Below are 18,805 nucleotides of genomic sequence, written 5' to 3'. Positions count from 1 at the left end.
GTGGCTGTCGGAGGAGAGCATGCAGTGAGGTCAGACCAGGCTTATTCTTTTCCCTTTTTTTTCCTTTCTATTTTTTTTTTCTTTTTGGGTCACACCTGGCGATGCACAGGGGTTACTCCTGGCTTTGCACTCAGGAATTACTCCTGATGGTGCTTGGGGGACCATATGGGATGCTGGGAATCGAACCCGGGTTGGCCGAGTGCAAGGCAAATGCCCTACCCGCTGTGCTATCACTCCAGCCCCAGACCAGGCTTACTCTTGATCCCTCTTGTACATATGGGTCAATGTGTCTCAACTCTGGCAACAGAAAATCAGAATTGTTCGAGGGGACCTTCTTGTTCTACCAACTCTTGAGCCCACTTGCCGCAAGTTCTGCTTTAATCAGAGGGCCCTGGGGCCAAGATTCTTTTGGTTCAGTTCCTAATGAGCTATGAGTTAGAGGTCTGGGGCCTGGTAGGTCACTGATTCCCCAGGTTTCCTGTTCCCAGCGCCACTGGCATGCCATAATATCATGGATTCCAGAAAGGCAGATGCTGTCCAGGCCTCGGGGTCTGCATTTTTTCCAATAATAGCCTCAGAGCTTTTGCTGCAGGTGCTCTGAGAGTTATGGTGTGAGACGCACCAACCCAGGCTTCCCTCTGCAGGGTTTTCACCCCAAGCCTTACAGTGGGATTCCTCCCTGGGGGGAGGGGCAGGGGCACGCTCCTGTTCTCTTGTTCTCACCAGGGAACACTTTGTGAAAGATTCTCCTGCTTTGGCAGAAGAGAACCCTAGAGCAGAAGCCTAAATGAGACGTGGGAGAGGGGAGAAAGGGAAAAGGAGAAAAAGGAGGAAGGAGGAATGGACAAAGGCAGGGAAAGAACAGACAGTAAGCGTAGGTGGGTGCCCAGCGGTAGCACCGCCCCATGGACCAAACTGAACATTGCCATTGGCTCTGAGACCCGGGGAGGGTGGGTAGCTGCAGGTGGCCTGTGGAAGACAAAGCCCTGCAGATGAACAGACATGTGGTGAATTTTGTGCTTACCTGCCAAGGATCTTGCTGACGCAGCCATGGCTGACCCGGAGCTGGCGGGAGATGTCACAGGGCCTCACGCCCTGGTGAGCCAGGTCCACGATGCGTTGGCGCACCACTTCCGGCAGGGGTCTGCCATTCACAAAGGCCCCTCCAAGCTGGTTCAGCCCTCCATGGCCTGGGGAGACAGTGGTGGCAGGGAGAATTGTCAGGGCCAGGCAGGGCAGTTTCCAGCTCCTGTCTGTGTTTGGCTCGCGGCTCCCCCACTTGCTCAAATGCAGAGGGAAGTGGCTACTCTGTGCCAGGCATGGCGCCAACAAGCCCTCAGGAGGCTGGAGTGGTTAAGGCCGAGCCGTTTAGTGGGATTCCTCCTTGGGGGGTGGGGGTGGGGAGCTCCAGCTCTCTTGTTCTCACCAGGGGACACTTTGTGAAAGATTCTCCTGCTTTGGGAGAAGAAAACCCTAGAGCAGAAGAAGCCTGAATGAGACCTGGAAGAGGGGAGAAAGGGAAAAGGAGAAAAAGAAGTAGGGAGGAATGGACAAAGATGATAACCCCCTTGTCTCCATGGGGACTAAGTGGGGACCCCAATCAGCAAAGTTCCAATGACCCTCTCACATCACTGTTGAAATCGAAGACTGCACCGGGTAAATGGGAATTTCAGAAGAAGTTCAGCCCAAGCTCAGGGCATTGCCAAAGGGCTCCTGGAGCCACCCAACTGGAGACTGAAGGTCGTGTGAGGTTGGTGACGGGAGGGAGGGAGAACTCCACATAGAGGGACAGCCTACACAAACAGTCTTCTCCTGGCGGCCTGTCATATGACCTGGCAGACTCCTCCTTTGATCCAGGTCCAACTTGTTTCAGGTCTGAGGTCTCCATTTGCAGAGGAGGAAACTGGGTCTGAGAGAGCCTGGGGTGACTTATTTCTATGGCTTAGGGGGGCCCAGCTATTTTGAGAGGAGCCAGAAATAAACCAAGGTTCAATGCTGTTTGTTGGGGGAAATCCTGTTTTGTGGCCAGGACTAACGGGGGTGGGGGGGAACTTGACTTTGGCTTTGTGGCCCAGTGCGGAGGGTGCCAGGCAAGGAAGGTATCTTTAGGTACCAGGGCAGAGCTTGGTCATGTGGTTCCCAGGATCTAGTCCTGGAGTGGGAGTTGGAGGAACAGGCAAGAGAAAAGGAAGAACCAATGACAGGCCCTCTGGGTGAGCCCATTAAAGACTATTTATGGCCAGGGGTGAGAAGAGCCTGAGTGGGCATGCCGTACCCATTAACACCCACTGACTTAGCACATTCAGAACTGCCTTGTAATGTCTCCTTTGGGGCTCAAGCTGTTTTCAACAGAACAGTAAATTTACCTTGAGGAAAAAAAGAAGAGGCTATAAGCCTCTGGCCTGGGCATTAAGTCAGGAGGAAAATTCCCCAACCAAATACCCAGCAGAAGGAACACAATGATCCGTCTTTCTGGTGGAGTCAGTTGGGTGAGCCTGGTATGTATTCACCTGTCCCATTGCAAGGTACCTGTGCCCAGTGCTTCTCCACACAAAGGCTGGGGAGGCCTTTGGAGAGGTTTCCAGTTCCTCCCCGACAGCTAGCAGAAGGAGGTGAGCCCATTACGCTCACTTCTCACTCGCTAGCCACAGGTCTTGGGTGGAGGAGTCCATGGACCCAGGCTGCATCCTCTGTGGCCCTGTGGCTCATTGTGCCCCAATACAGAACGCCAGGGGGCGCTAGAAGTCACCTAAACACAGACAAGACCTGGCTGCATTTTGCTTTGTCTTGGTTGCCACTGCCAAGTCTTCAATGCCTGTCTCAGGACCTCAGTGTTTGGAAGTGACTTTTCCTGCAGGTAGGGTGCTCAGCCCCAGAAAAGTAGCAAGTTTGAAAACAAAACACAAAGAAAAACAAAGGTCATTTTGGAGTGGCATGAATTGAACAATGTGCCTAAAAAGTGTACTTTTACGTCTTCTTTGTAGTTACGTGTGGGGTTTTGCCCGAAATCTCCTGGAAATGCTTGAACCATAGAAACCCAGACCTTCAGGAACCCTTCTGAAATATTATTTACAATGTTGAGAGGAGGAGGGAAATATGTTCGGAGCGTGGCTCCTAAACTGTGAGGTCTCTGGGGTTTTATTTAATTTTACTAGCTTTCTGATTGACTTTGAGTTATGTTGCATAGAGCCCATGGACCAGGCCCCAGCTTGTTTAAATTTTATCTTTGGAGAGAGTCAGGGTTTCCCCCTCAAACGGTCACATTTTTCATTCTCTGAATAGCGTTCACGCGGCCGACCCATGTTCGATTCCTCCGCCCCTCTCGGAGAGCCTGGCAAGTTACCGAGAGCATCTCGCCTGCATGGCAGAGCCTGGCAAGCTACCCGTGGCGTATTGGATATGCCAAAAAGAGTAACAATAAGTCTGTCAATGAGAGACGTTACTGGTGCCCGCTCGAACAAATCGATGAGCCATGGGATGACAGTGAATAGTGTCAAACCTCATCGTCTTTGACATAGCTATGCCTCTTGCTGACCCATAACATCCTGTGTAGGAAGATAGAGGAAGTATGGCTGGAAAAGTGTTTGGCGAGTGGGAAATCTTGGTGACCCAAATGTAAAGCTTTTCTAATTTTCAATATCCTCATTGGACATTGAAAGTCTGGCCCTGTGGCCAAAGGTGAGAGAGGGTGAAAACACAGACTGCTGAACAAAGTGTCACCAGATTCAGAATTGGAAGATCTCGGATGGAACTGATCAGAGGACGGCTGCAGAGAGGGCAAGGAGGTGAAGCAGTTTCCACAGAAGAAGAAGACTGCATGTTCTTGGAGCTCTAAAGAAATGGCAAGACAGGAACCAGAGCTATAGTACAGTGGGTAGGGCATTTTCCTTATACTTGGCTGACCCAGGTTTGATCCCCCGAGCACTGACAGGAATAATTCCTGAGTGCAGAGCCAGTGTAACCCTTGAGTGTCTCTGGGCATGGCTCAAAAACTCAAAGGGGGAAAAAAAAAGAAACTGTGAGACATTCCCTGTGACTGTGGGATGGGCAGGAAGGAGCCAGGGAAGAGACCAGGCTGCAGATGGACATGGCTTCTCTGCTTTGAGGCTTTGAGCTGAGTCCCTACGAGGGAAGGACTTTTGTCCTTTCTGTGTCCAGTGTGGAGGTGTGGACTTCGCTGGGTGAGTCAGTACCCAGCACCCAAAGGTGGGTGCAGCATTCCTTCCTGTTCTTAAGGGGAAAGGGCCACCCACATGACTGACCTCCCATGCCTGTGGCTACGACTACGGTGAACTCTGAGGCTGGAAACCAGAAATGAGTGGGAGCCCCTGCCGGGTCCTGGTTGTGGGGAAAGGTAGGATGCAGGAAGAGATTTGAAGCTTCCTAAGTGAAGGCACTTGGCACGGCTGGAGGGTGGTGGGTGCGGAGTGGTGGGGGGAGGAAGAGAAAAGCAAGAATGAGTGAGATGGTTTGGCAGAGTGAGAAGGTCCTCCAGAGGGGGGACCACCAACTTTCGCAGGCCAGAGAGGGCTTACCCTCCACACAGGGGTCCCAACTTCACATGGTTCTAAGAGGCCAAGTCTGTGGTTCAAATATGTCTCATTTGAAAAAAGACCATCAAGACAAACTTGCTTTGTAAAAAAAAAAAAAAAAAACTTTTTTTTTTTTAACCCCACAGACTGTTCGTTGCTAAATGCGCATAATATATGCATTGTCCTCAACCTCTTAGGATGTTGGGGGCATGTTCCCTGTGCCCTTGCATCCTTTGCACAAGTCTCTGTCATGGCTCTGCTCACATTGATCAGTGACCTCATCTGCCAAGTCCTTTATGAGTTCTCAAGGGTGAGTGCCAAAGCTGTCCCCCTAGCACCTGTCACCATAGTTTAAGTAGAACGTCAGTGCATACACATGACCCCAAAATGCCTTATAAATGCCAGGAGCTGTAGTGATGATCTCTTTGCTGAGGCCCCACCACAGGGACCCACAGGTGGTGGCATTTCCTCTTTTTTCTCCTACTGGATCCCAAAAAGCTTTGGATGCTGCAGCTTAGTCCTACAGGGATGTTGGTTCGAGGTATTGTTTTGCAGATTCTACCTGGGGAGTGTGTCTGTGTGTGTGTGTGGGGAGGGGGGTTGCTTTATTCCCAGGGAATATCGAGGTGGGAGTTTGAGCCTGAGCAGAGTTACAAGGGACCATGCAGGGATGACTGGAGAGGGTCCCTTAAGTCATGAGCCTCGTTCTCCCCATCTGCAAAAGGGCTCTTGCTAGTGTTCACATTTGCTCAGTGGTGTCCACGTTCCCAGCCTGGTTGTGTTGTCTTTCCTGCCGTGCTCCCTCCAGGCCTGTGACCTCCCACTGTAATCTCCCAGCTGCTTCTCTTGGCTTGGTGCCCTTTTGGAATAAGAGCCAGGGCCTCTGCCTCAGAAACTACTCCTACTCCTAAAGAACATGTCCCCGATCATGGGCAAGCTAGGATTCCAACCTTTTCCTCCCCTTCTGCCGCAAGCCTACACATGGGATTACCCCAATACCTATGAGGTTATGGGTTCCTGGGACACATTCGACCCCCTGGGGCAGGACAAAGGGTCAGGCATGCTGAGCAGCAGCATCTTGCTTTTGGGGCTTTGTCCTGGGGTGCTGCATGACCCTTGCTATCTCTGGTCTTTGCACTTCTCCTCCCAAGGGTAACTGGAGAAGAGAGGCAGTAACCAGATAAAGCTGCCGCTTCTTTCGTTTCCCATTGATCACTCATCTTGCACTTGCATTGGGACCTTATTCCATAAATTACCGTCCTGTCTCTTTAATTATTTGCCTTTCCGTTTCTCTTCACTCCTTCCCCTGGAACTACCAATGCACCGAGGCTGTTCCCCCCAGCCCCACCCCCAATTTTCTCCTTGACTATGAAACCTTTCTTCCTACTGTTATCAACCAAATTTCTCAAAAAGTAGCCATGCATGCTGTTCCTATTTCCTCCACTTCCTCTCCCCTCTCAACATGCCCCAGGCTTAGCATGTGCTCAGATACTTGGTAATGGGTGGATTGTGGCCAGTAAGGGGTGTGCTATGTTCTCCCTCTTGAAGAGGTCTGGAGGATAAGGGCACCTCCTAAAGGTTCCTTCTTCCTTCTGTTTCACAGATAATGCTTAGAGTTCTCCTTAATAGGCATTTTGCCCTCATTTGTTCCATCAGACCTGTGTATTAAGAAAAAAAAAATCCTTAAAAAAATTTTTTTTCTTTTATTTTGGAATTTGGACACTCAAATGTACTCCAGGTTTATTGCTGGCTCTGTGCAGAGGGATCATTCTTGGAGGGGCTCAGGGGACCCTAGGGGGTGCCAGGGATCAAAACCAGGTTGGCAACACACAAAGCAAGCCCCCTGCTCGCTATACTATCTCTGCAGCCCTATCGTCCTGTGTTTTTATAAAGACTCCTCTCAAAGCCCACATGGTGCTTGACCTCTCTATCTAATTGTTCTTGGTTGGTCACAAACCCCACCCCCAAGCCACCACCACATCCATCTCACTGTTTTTACCTACTCTTGGGCATCCCAGGTGCCTGAATCTTTTCCCCACTTTTATATTGGAAGGAGTATCTTAAGTGGAAAGAGGCCCTTCCTTCGGGTTGTTTCCAGCACCAGCGATCGTGCAAGCAAAACACCTCACTCTTGAGCCCCATCTCATGCCACCTTCCACCACATGCTTTACTTGGCACCTGTCTGGGCTTTCTGTATGTCCCTAGAGATGTGAAAATATTCTCCTGTCACAGGACCTTTGCCTCTGTGGTTCTCTCCACCTGCAACTTTTTTTTTTTCTACCCTCCTACCTGGTCAGCAGCTACCCATCATGCACAGTTCAATGCAAAATCTGTTAGGGCCTTCACAGAAATATTCTCACAGTATACTTCTCTTTCTAATGTTGGCATTCTTTCTATTTAAATTTTATATTTACACATGGTTATGGTAGTGATTGTATTCTTCCACTGCCCTGAAAATTCCATGAAGGAACAGGTGACTTCTGTTCATTCTTAAATTATATACAGATGCCTAATAATACTTAAATAAATAAATGCCGTAAGAATTAACTGATATCCTTTAGCTTCTTTTATTTTCCCCTAATAGAGTACCCATAAAACCATGTCACTTTTGCCTCTTAAATATGACCTACCTTCCTCGCCAATCCCAGAATTCACACATGCATCCATTCATTTATTCAGCTGATCAGTATTCATTAAACACTTAGTCCTGTCACTCTACTAGAGTTTACATAGAGTTTATTACTGCTGCATAGAGCTTCCAGGTTAGGCCTGGGTAGCCAAGGCCTAGATATAGATTTTAAAAATGAACACACAAATAAATGAACAGTTATATCTTGGATTAGTGTTAGGAAGAACACAACTGAACGTGGTATTCAAGAGCACTGGGTAGGCAGAAGGAGACAGAATTAATTCCAGATGACCAAAGGAAACTTCTCTAAATGCTGTATAATCCAAGACAGAGGTGAGCAGAGGTTAACTAGGCAGTTGGACTCATTGCACTCTGCACCCAACCTTCCACAGGTAACCCTTAACTGGGGAGCAACCCATCTAACACCCAAGTCTGCCTCTGTCCCTACCTGGTAAAAGAGACAATCCAGGGCACAGTGCCATCTCCTGCACCCTCACGGTGAGAGTCACACTATTAAATGTGGTGAATAAGTCCTACCACATGCTGACCCTGCCTCACCTATTCATCCTCATATTATGTCTGAGCCTTGAATCTGATGTCCTGGCCTGCCAGCACAGAACTTCTAGCTGTGCTTTCATAGTATAGGAATCCCTCCTGTGTCCTAGTTCATGTTACCTTCCCTGCCTGAAATGCCTTTCCCTCACCTTCCTATGATGATACCCAGAGTCAGTTTAGGAAACCACCTCCTACAGGAAGTCTTCCCTGACTTTCCTGTCTGCTCTCTGGGGCATTGACTCTACTACTATATTTAGCAGCACATAAAAGTCTCTGTATATTGCTGAAGGTCCTGCTTCAGAGAGTGCGTGTGGTTTCAGGATGATTTGATTTCTCTATCTGTGCAACCCTAATATCTAATATAATGCTTGGTATACTATAGGAACTCAACAAAAGCTGGGTGAGCTCATTATTGGAAGGAAGGAAGGAAGGAAGGAAGGAAGGAAGGAAGGAAGGAAGGAAGGAAGGAAGGAAGGAAGGAAGGAAGGAAAGGAGGGAGGGAGGGAAGTCCCAAACAAGTTTAGTCAAGTCCATACATTTGCCTGAAGCAATTATGTCTGTCTTCCAAATATAATCTCTCACAAATAAATCCCTCACATATAATCTTAGACATAAGTTGTTTAAAAGTGGAAGAGAAACAAATATCACAGCCCAGCAAAGGAGAAGTTTGCCCTTCTTCTGCAGTGTTCTGGGGAGGAATTCAGAGACTTCATGTAAAAGAGACTTTTACATGAACGCTTCAATGTCAACAGTAAATACTCAAATACTTGGCAGGCTCACATCTGTGTAAGGGTGACTAGGGTGCATAGATGCACATGTGGGACCATTCTGTGAGATCAATAGACACTAATGGTGTTGGCCAATGAGGAAGTTGTCACCAATTCAGGTCCTAGAATTTGAAGTCAAGAAACGTTTTCCTCTTGCCCCTGCCATTGAAGTTCCATGGAGAAGAATGTGAGATGACCTGGACACTGGGCTCTTCCCACTTTGCAGCACTGGAAGGGAGATTTCAACAAGCCTGGGGGAAAGAGGCACAAGTGATCACTAACTAGGGAGGACTATGGCCTGACGACAGAAGCTCCAGTGAGTGTGGACATCCCATCCATTGGAGGCCACTGGGTGAGACATTCCTTTCTCTGGGCTGACAGAACTGTGCTCCTCCTTCTTGTGTGCAAGGACCCAAGGAGTGAAAATAATTGGTTCTCTGGTTCTCATTGCCAGGGAGCTCAGACCATTTTCTGTGTTCCAGACCATGGACAGGGCTACATCTAGAGTCCTGTATCCTCAGAGGACCTCTGGCATCAGACCATTTGGCAGTCTGGGTCCAGTTGGGAGAAAAGTCACTTCTAATTACTTCAACAGAGGGTCTTGTGTGCAGGGAACAGCTTATTTAGGCGCAACAAGGGCACGAAGTTTACCCTGAGATGGAAACTACAGAAAGAAATCCTGCTACTAGGCCTTGGGGAAGCAAAGTTGCAAGAAGCTTGATGCTTGAAGGAGGGGCATATGGGAGGGGCACCTCAGACTGCTTCCAGGACAGCAGGAATCTGGACCAACCACTGCTGTTCAGAGAGTGATGACAAAAACCCATGTGACCCGTTGGCCTACATGAGAGCTAAAGAGGCACCAGAACCAAGAGTTGCTGCAGCCTCGCTGTGCCCACACAATTCACACTGACGTTCACTTGGAAATTTTAAACCATTTTATAGATATATATGTATATACATATATATACATATATATATATACATATATATATATATATATATATATATATATATATGGCTGGAGCAATAGCACAGTGGGTAGGGCATTTGCCTTGCACACAGCCAACCTAGGTTCGATTCCTCCATCCCTCTAGGAGAGCCTGGCAAGCTACTGAGAGTATCTTACCCACAGGGGGAAAGAGATGGCATATTTGATATGCCAAAAACCCACAGTGTATTCGATACGCCAAAAATAGTAACAACAAGTCTCACAACAGAGACATTACTGGTGCCCGCTCAAGCAAATTGATGAGCAGCAGGCTGGCAGTGATGACAGTGATACAGTGATATATATATATATACATATATATGTGTATATATGTATATATGTACATATATATATATAATACTGATCATGTACATTTTGGTTTGTTGGTAAAATAGGTGATTTAATATATCAATACCAGCATTGGAATCTTGGAATGCTTTTGGTTTTATATATATATATATATATATATATATATATATATATATATATATATGACTTTACTCAAGAAGATTTTGGTCTGGAACAGGCAGCCGCAACTCAGCATGGTAAGAATGATGCCCCTTCAACTTTTAATTACCTGACAGGTGGCCTGTTTACCAATCCCTCCTAGATACCCAAACTGATAAGGAGTTTTAAAATCTGCTTTCTGGGGTTGAAGAGGTGGTCAGGTTCATTGATCCACTTGGTTCCTCCACTGGGGCTATGGAGGGCAGAGATCAGGGAGACAGGCATGCCTGTATCTGAATCCCAATTTCATCTCTAACTCACTTAAGACGCTGGCACTTGCTTCACTTCTCTGCCTCTCTTAGGACTGTGGTGCGATCTGAATAACCTCATGAACGGACTGCATGATTTGCCTCAAACACTCTCCTGATATCGACTTGACCATCACACTAGTTGGTGAGGCACTGTTCAAGTCTCGGATGTATGAGAACCAAGAAGATGGGCCTCTGTCCTCTGGAGGGAAGAGTTTTATGAGTGACTTCAATATAATGAACTTATTTTGCATCAAATGACAGAGCTCTCCCACTCCATCTGACTCATTTTCTGCTCTTGCTTTTCTAAAATTCCTTGTAATAAGAAAAGGCCAAAAGTCTGGAATGTCATGAGCAAACACAGGAATGCCGGCAGCGAACAACTTGGCTTTCTACCTTCTCTCCCCGTTCCCCTGACGAGGGCTTATTCCTTGAGTCCTGGCCTTGTTCTTACTGATTACTACCCTGGTCTCTTGGACTTACCGTCTGTCAGGTCCTCTATGATCCTGAATATAGCCCAAGAGATTCCAATTGTGAGGCCCTGGGGACCAATTTGAACCCCTCGCTACCTATATTCTGAACTTCCAGCAAACCAGTGTTGCTCAAAGGCCCTTGGAAAAGCAGGCTAAGAAGTGCAACTTCTTGGATGCTTTGCTCTGAGGTCAGCCTGCCTCAAGCCTGGGAGGGTTTAGTATTATTCTTTCATCCCCAATAGGGGAAAAGGCTGGTAGGAGCATAGGAAAGGGAACAAAGGAAGGATCAAGGGGCTTCCTCAGGATTAGTCTCTATTTGGGAAAGAACCAAACTTGGCTGGAATTTTTATCAAGGTTGATTTTAAACTGGAGCAATAGCACAGCGGGTAGGGTGTTTGCCTTGCACACAACTGACCCAGGTTTGATTCCTCTCCCCTTCTCGAAGAGCCCAGCAAACTACCAAGAGTATCCCACCCGCACAGCAGAGCCTGGCAAGCTACCTGTGGTATATTCGATTTGTCAAAAACAGTAACAACAAGTCTCACAATGGAGATGTTACTGGTGCCCACTCGAGCAAATTGATGAACAGTGCTACAATGCTACAGTTGAGTTTAAAAGAGAGCAAAGATGGGAAGGAGAAAGGCTGCAAGTATTATTTTCAACATTCTACAGCCTTAACCCATTGATTAATGTGTAGGAACAAAGCTTATAGCCAGCTTGCTGGGAGATCCTTTTCTTGTGCTGTAAATGCCTCTTTGCATTTTGGTTTCATAACAGCTCTTTGCACTGTCCCCATTTTACAGATGAGGAAGTGAGATGCAGAGACTGTATGTATTCTGCCCAAGGCTGCAGTCATTATACAGGGGGCAATTCTGAAAAGAAGTTCAAGCTTCAGGCTTCCAGGTGTCACAGCACCAGTCCACTCTTATACCTCCCCTGGCAGTGCATCAGTCAGATTATGCATTTGCCTACCTACTGTGGTACTTTCCAAGACTCCACTTCAAAACATTGTGGATTCAAATTCTCCAAGTTTGCATTTTGTTGGGGGCAGATTTTTTCCTTTTGTGTGCCGTTCTTTAATCAGAACGAACCAGATTCCTTCTTACTACCACACCACTCTTCCCTGTTGGTTTATTATCTTCTATCCTCTTTATTTCCATCTATCCCCAATCCATATCTGCCCAGTCTTGCCAGTTCCAGGATTTTATTTCTCTGTCCCAGGTGCCTTCCATCTGCCTTGCTTTTTTTTTTTATTTCCAACCCTAGCTGACTCTAAAACTAAAATCTAGAGTCCTCCAATCCTCCTCTGCCCTGTCTTCCTCTGAGTCCCCTCCATTCCCGTAAAGATGGCAGACTCTTCCCCTATGCCACTGTTCCTCACCATGCACCCTGAATTCTCCATTCTCCACCACCCCCCTTTGGCCACCCCCTCCCCTCCTGCATAGTCTTTATTGCCTGCATGACTGCTCAGGTTCTTTATCCCATCTTCCCCTCAAAGGCATCCGAGGCTCTGGCTGTTATTCTTGTATTAGCATTGAACCCATTAAAGCTAATTTGTTTGCCCTAATCTCCATTTATTTTTCCCTAGTTGATATTAGATTTCCCTTTCTATTGCTCCAGCATGATTTTCTCTTTGTCTTTCTAATGGTCTACCCCCAACCCCCACCCCTCTCGCTTCCTCTATTAATCTGGTTGGCTTCAGCAGTGTGTTTTCAAGGCCTTTCTCTGACTCCCCCAGCCCTTAGATTAACCCTGTCACCTCCCTCCCAGGAAGGGACCCAATGCAGAGATTTTCAGGGATGAAGCTGCTACAAATGCCAATAAACCTCTGAGCTCCTTAAGAAAAGTCTTAACAGCAAAAGGTTCTGCTTCCTTCTGGAGTCAATCTGGAGGCCTCGGAAACTACGGTGCTGGGTACTGGGTGGTGGAACCGTGGTGGCAATGTGTGCACCTAAGCTGCATTTAGTCCTGAAGGGTCCCCAAATCAATCATTCTCTGGCTGAGCTCCCCTTTGGGGCAGTCTCCAAGATCCCAGAGGCCTCTGCAAGGGTCCTCGGGATCCTTTGTTCTGTCAATATGCCTAAAAGAGAGGAGCCCCCTAGGCCCTGTGCCTCACACTGGTACCTTCTCTTCTCAGTTTTCCGAACTGCAGGCACACACCCTCCCTTCTTGAAGGGGTGAAGATCTCCCTCCATGGATATGGTTTTGGGAGACACTAAAGAACTCCACAGTACCCTGTTCCCCAGGGAACCCTGTTCCTTCCTGGGCTAGTGCTCTGCTCTCAGTCACTCAGCCCTCTTGGAGGCAGGTGCAGGGTCATAGCACACGGATAGAGGGCGCTTACCTGGCTGGGGAGAGAACAATGTTTCACTCTGGTTACACCAGAGGCTCATTGCAGCCAGAAGCTTCCTAGCTGCAGAGGATCAGTTCAACCAGAGTCACAGGGCATGTAGCCACAAATCTGTTTTTGAAAAAATCTCCCCTCGGGCTTATATCTACTCAGTAGATGGGCTAGAAATATCTGTTGAAAGCATTAATTAATTGATGTTGCATGAACCTCTGGTCAGAGGCTACACGTGGCACTTTGCAGCACTTGTTAGAGGTTTATTAGAGTCACAGCTCTCTTCCAGGGCTTCTTAGTTCCTCCAGACTCCCAGCATCACACAAGTGGGCTGCAGGAGCCGGGGCCTCGGCACTGATGGAGGTGAAGATGGGAGGAGAGTCCCCCTCCCACTCCCCCTGGGGTCAGAGGCTTGGGGAGATTAACGCTGTCTTTTAAAAAAAATGGGTATACATTAAAGCAATTTTCACTTCATTAGATTTGAATTCAATGAGCACCCACTCTCTATCTAATAATATTCCAGCCTGTACGGATGTGGGGAGACGGTTTCTGAGTAGAAGACACAGTCCTTGCCCTTGAGAAAGGTACGAGTTAATAACCCCCGACACATTATAGAACCTTAAAGTTTCTAAATCCATTCACATGCACTATCTCCTTCAATATCTCCTACAGTCCTGTGGAATACTGACTGTGGAAATGTGTGTGTGTGTGTGTGTGTGTGTGTGTGTGTGTGCTGGGGATGAGCTGGGTCATAAATAATATCTATCCCCTTAACATAACACACTGCCAGGTTCTTGAGCTAAAGTCACACGATCATAAACTTGTATGATTTGAAAATCGCACAGAGATAGGGAGGGGAGGAGACAGAGAGGTAAGTGGAAGGATTCCTGGTGAGGAAGGGAAAATATTAACAGGACCAGGGAGGGGTGGGGAGTGTGGCAGGGGAGGAAGAAGCAAGGAAGGTGAGGTGGTCAGGAGAGGGATGGAAAAAGCAGGGAAAATGGGCAACAGCTAATCTGAACAACAGGAAGATCAAGGGTTTCTGGAATATAAGTGAAATGACATGAACTAGCTGAGATGAGATTCTTGCGTCACCCTGATGGTTAAACTCAATGACCTTTTGCTTCTAACTCTGGAGCTCTATTTTGCAGAGATCTTAACTAAAACAAGAGGTGACTGACCAGCTCCACAAGCAGGCCGTTGGGAAGGGTGAACTTTGGCCGATGTCTGAGGCATATAGTTGGAAAAGGCCACGTGGGAGTGTGCATGCGCATGTGCATATGTCTGCGTGTGTCTTTGGAGGTATGTGTGTGTGCATGTCTGTCAGGGGTGGGGGGCGGGTGTTGCACAACCCACAGAGGCACTTGGAGGGAGCCTGGCTGGTTGTCCCAAGAAACTAAACTGAATATCTGAAGAAAAAGTGCCTCTTTCAGCCTGACATACCAAGAAAAATTTGTGACAATATCATGAATCTGTCATTTTCACACCTATCAATGACCAATCCCCATGAGCCTGAAAGCAGTGGGAAGCAGATTATCCACTTGAAAACTCACATCCACTCACCGAGGTCTCAGGAAACCGGAGGGGATAGAGGGGAACCAACACAGTGTGTGGGTCAGCAAGGAAAACTAGGAGACGGGTCCTGTGGCCTCTGCCTTTCTTTGCCTGCCCATGACTGTTTCTCCACCTACCCTCTCACCTAGAAGAGACAAGAGACTTCTGACCCTCCCCCCAGTCCTAATATTTACAACTCTGGGACTGCCCTCAGACTTGGGAACAGCAGTGGGAAACTTCCAGAAACGGGTGCAGAGAACTCTGTGGGAAAACATCGTGACTTTCCCAAGCAGAAAAGCCCCAGTGGTGGGTGGCGCAGAGGCTGGGTCCGAGAGGAAGAGTGATGGCTGCTATGTGGTCAGACGGTAGCCCAGTGAGCTGCTCTGGCTCACACACGCTTCAGAGACATGTGACTGGGGTTGTGGCATATGATTGAGGGCATCCCGAATCAGAAAAGGCAGGAGACCTGTCTTATGTCATAGACTCACATCATGGTGCAGCCAGAACTGAGCTTAAATTTTCTGATTCCTGTTCCAGTGACGTCCACATCCCGGGAGGTCCACTGGCACCACAGCTTCTTTCCTTGCCACGTTAGATCCACTCCCTCCCATCAGACCGTCCATCTCTGGGAGTCAGGGATGTCGTCCAGAGAGAAGGCTGTTTTGTCTGTGGGCATTAGAAGCTCCACACAGAAGGGTTTGCTGACTGGGTCCTAAGACAGGGTCTATTTCTGACCTACACTTTTTTTTAAATTTCTCTAAACTAAAGCAATATTATGCTTAATAATATTAAGATATACAATATTATGCTTAATAATATTAAGACATACAATACTTTGTATAACAATACTGTTAGTTTTGGGTATACAATACTGTGATCTAACGTGTCTACATTGTGAGATCATTAGCATATCTCTATTTACGAACAGTCATCTTTTCGAAGAGTAATTTTTTTCTTAACAACATTTAGCTTTGCAACATAGTATTACCAGTCCCATGCTAAGCATTACATCCTGTCATTTATTTATTTTACAATTGACTCTTTTCCTCTTGATCACCCTCCCACTCTGCATCACCCCCCAGCCCTTCTGTCCCCTGACAAAGAACTACACTCTTCTCTGAGTTTTATTTAGTTATTTTTTTCTTTTGTTGTTGTATGTCTGTTTGTTTGGAGGTCATACCTAGCAGTACTCAAGACATACTCCTGGCTCTGGTGAGCTTGGGAAATCATACGGGGTACTGGCAAATGAATCCAGGTCCGTCACATGCAAGGTGAGCACCCTGCCCACTGTACTATCTCCCTAGTTCCAGTTCAGTTATTCATATTTGATTTTTCCTTTTTTTGTTTCTTTTTGGGTCATACCCAGCGATGCTCAGGGATTACTCCTGGCTCTGCTCTCAGGAATTAAGCCTGGCAATGCTCAGGGGACCATATGGGATGCTGGGAATCGAACCCGGGTTGGCCGCGTGCAAGGCAAACGCCCTACCCACTGTGCTATCACTCCAGCCCCTGATTTTTCCTTTGAATGGGCCTTAAATGCTGGTCTAAAGTAGAATCACTGTGAGTTAGTGAAGAATGCAGCTTCCAAGTCTCCACGTAGAGCCCCATGAACTCTGATTCTTAAGGCCACACTTTAGAATCATTAGAAACCTTTAGAAACAGTTTTTTAACTGAATCACTGAAATACGCTTAGAAAGCTTTCATGTTTGTGTTTCAGTCATACAATGATTGAACACCCATGCCTCCACCAGTGTACATTTTCTACCCCCAATACCCCCAATATCCCTCTCCCTCCCCCATCCCATCCCACCCCCTACCTCTTTTTTTTTTTTTTTTGCTTTTTGGGTCACACCCAGCGATGTACAGGGGTTGCTCCTGGCTCAGGAATTACTCAGGAATTACTCCTGACAGTGCTTGGGGGACTTATATGGGATGCTGGGAATCGAACCCATGCGACAAATGCCCTACACGCTGTGCTATCGCTCCAGCCCCACACCCCCTACCTCTATGGCAGACAATTTCCTTCTCACTCTCTCTCTGCTTTGGGTTTTTTTTAAGGGCTCTTTAATTTGCCAGATATTTCTGAAGTTCCTCATGTATACTCACTCTGTAGTAGATATTTTCTGGGGAATTCTAGTGCCAATCGTAGAAGCTTATAACTGTTGGACTTCCTAAATATGATCACTGTGTCAAACTGACACTCAACATTCACCAGGAAGGTTTCTATTGGGCCAGTTGTGTCTGGCCAGTGCTGGTTTGCTATGTTCCAGGGTTCACGCAACCAAAGGAGGATGCATTTAAGCCCAGGCAGGTAAGATGCCACCTGGACTAGGGCCAATGTTGCAGGGGATAGTTCAGCTCTCCATAGCTTCATTAGATTTCTCCAGAGCTGCACACCTTGTTCTCTCAGCCCCATCATGGGCACTTATTGTAAAGGAAGCAGAAGAGTAATTATAGAAATCTTGTGTGAAACAATCATACTTTGTCATGGGAAAACTTCGTTTCCAAAACTTGAATGCTCAAGTTAGGTCAAGCAGTAAAGCCATAAAACATTATTGGAGAGTTATATGTAAAAGTGCCATCGAGGGCACTTGTGGAGTCCTCACTGTCTATAAGATTGATGTCAAGCACTGGAGAAACTGAAAGAACTGAGTGCTTGTTCTTAGCTTAGAGTAGGACTTCAATGTAGCACCTAGGGGCTGGAGCGATAGCACAGCGGGTAGGGCGTTTGTCTTGCACGCGGCCAACCCAGGTTCAATTCCCAGCATCCCATATGGTTCCCTGAGAACTGCCAGGAGTAATTTCTGAGTGCAGAGCCAGGAGTAACCCCTGTGCATTGCCAGTTGTGACCCAAAAAGCAAAAAATGAACAAACAAAAAAAATATAGCATCTAAGTGACATCTGGTGGTAACATACCAAGTGCAAGGGACAGAAGGGCAGCACTGGGAATCCAACATGACGGTCATTAAAGGTAGGGGTGCAGCTGGGGTATGTCTCATGAGGTGGAACTGGAACGAAGCTTCAAGAGGATGGAAGTGGAGATGGTGTTCCAGAAAGTTGCCATTGAATGAGCAAACTCATGGAGGTGTAATTGTACGTGGTATGTTTTGCAAACAAAGATTAGTTGGCTGGAACATGGGCTGCATACAGGAATAGTGGGAAATAGAGCCAGGGAGGTGGGATGGAATCTTCTCTGATTGTACACCAGTCACTTGCCTGCAAATGGCTGTTAATGATTAGATTAAAAGGAAGTACAAGCAGGACACTAAGATTATTTTGGAAAATCACTAGGCTCAGGTTCCTTCAAACAGGACTGGAGAAGAGAAATCTTGATTTTGATTATATAAGGAATACAGCTGTTACAGATTATTTTCAGGGTTATATTCTGCACTGTAGCACTGTTGTCCCATTGTTCATTGATTTGCTTGAGTGGGCACCAGTAACGTCTCCATTGTGAGGCTTGATGTTACTGTTTTTGGCAAATCGAATATACCACAGGTAGCTTGCCAGGCTCTGCCATGTGGGTGGGATACTCTTGGTAGCTTGCCAGGCTCTCCGAGAGGGGCAGAGGAATTGAACCCAGGTAGGCCACGTGCAAGGGCGTTTGCCCTACCCGCTGTGCTATCACTCCTACTTAATGAAAATAACACCGAGTCCAAAGAAGACCAAATGTTTAAGTATGTGTCTCTGCCAAGAGAGTTAAAAAGGACAAAAATGAATAGGCATGTGAAATCAAAACAGAGACTATGGAAGCTTTATGCACAGTGAGAGGATCCCTAACAGGTACTTTGAATGGTTTGACCCTGAGTGCCTGCTTGTGGAGTTAGAACTAACTCCTTAGCCTGCTCTCTGTTTTCCGAGGTTGTCTGAAGCCACCTCTCTTTCTATTGCCTAGAGCTGAGTAGTTTCTGGAATTTACATATAAGGCTTCATATGTCTGCTCCTACTCGTCCCTTTTGGAGTCACTTGGCAGAATCCACCCCGACCCTGCCCTAATCACAGAATCACAGCACAGTTCATCCCCCTTTTCTTTACCACAGTATTTTGCATGCAATTACTGGGATCAGTCTTTTCTTTCTAATTTGTGGCCTAATTCGGCCCATACTGGAGGTGTCAGGAAATATTTACTTAGTGAATGTGAGAGTGATTGTCCTTTGGAACAGTTTGGAGTGAGAACTTGCATCTTTGTGGCCAGGAGATAAATGTCTGGG

The 18,805-nt window shown here is 47.1% G+C and overlaps 1 protein-coding gene across 5 annotated transcripts in view; it reads right to left on the bottom strand.

The window, feature by feature from the left end:
• The window catches only part of PAX8 (paired box 8), a 57,963-nt gene that overhangs the window by 24,587 nt on the left and 14,571 nt on the right, over positions 1-18,805 (bottom strand). For all 5 annotated transcript variants that reach the window (XM_055122002.1, XM_004609255.2, XM_055122000.1 and 2 more), the window contains exon 3: positions 1,025-1,190. In XM_055122002.1, the coding sequence (XP_054977977.1) occupies positions 1,025-1,190 (166 nt within the window). The remainder of the gene's footprint in view (positions 1-1,024; positions 1,191-18,805) is intronic.

Source organism: Sorex araneus, chromosome X, assembly GCF_027595985.1.
Source record: "Sorex araneus isolate mSorAra2 chromosome X, mSorAra2.pri, whole genome shotgun sequence".
NCBI classification, from domain to species: Eukaryota; Metazoa; Chordata; class Mammalia; order Eulipotyphla; family Soricidae; genus Sorex; species Sorex araneus.
This window is presented reverse-complemented; position numbering and strand designations above follow the sequence as displayed.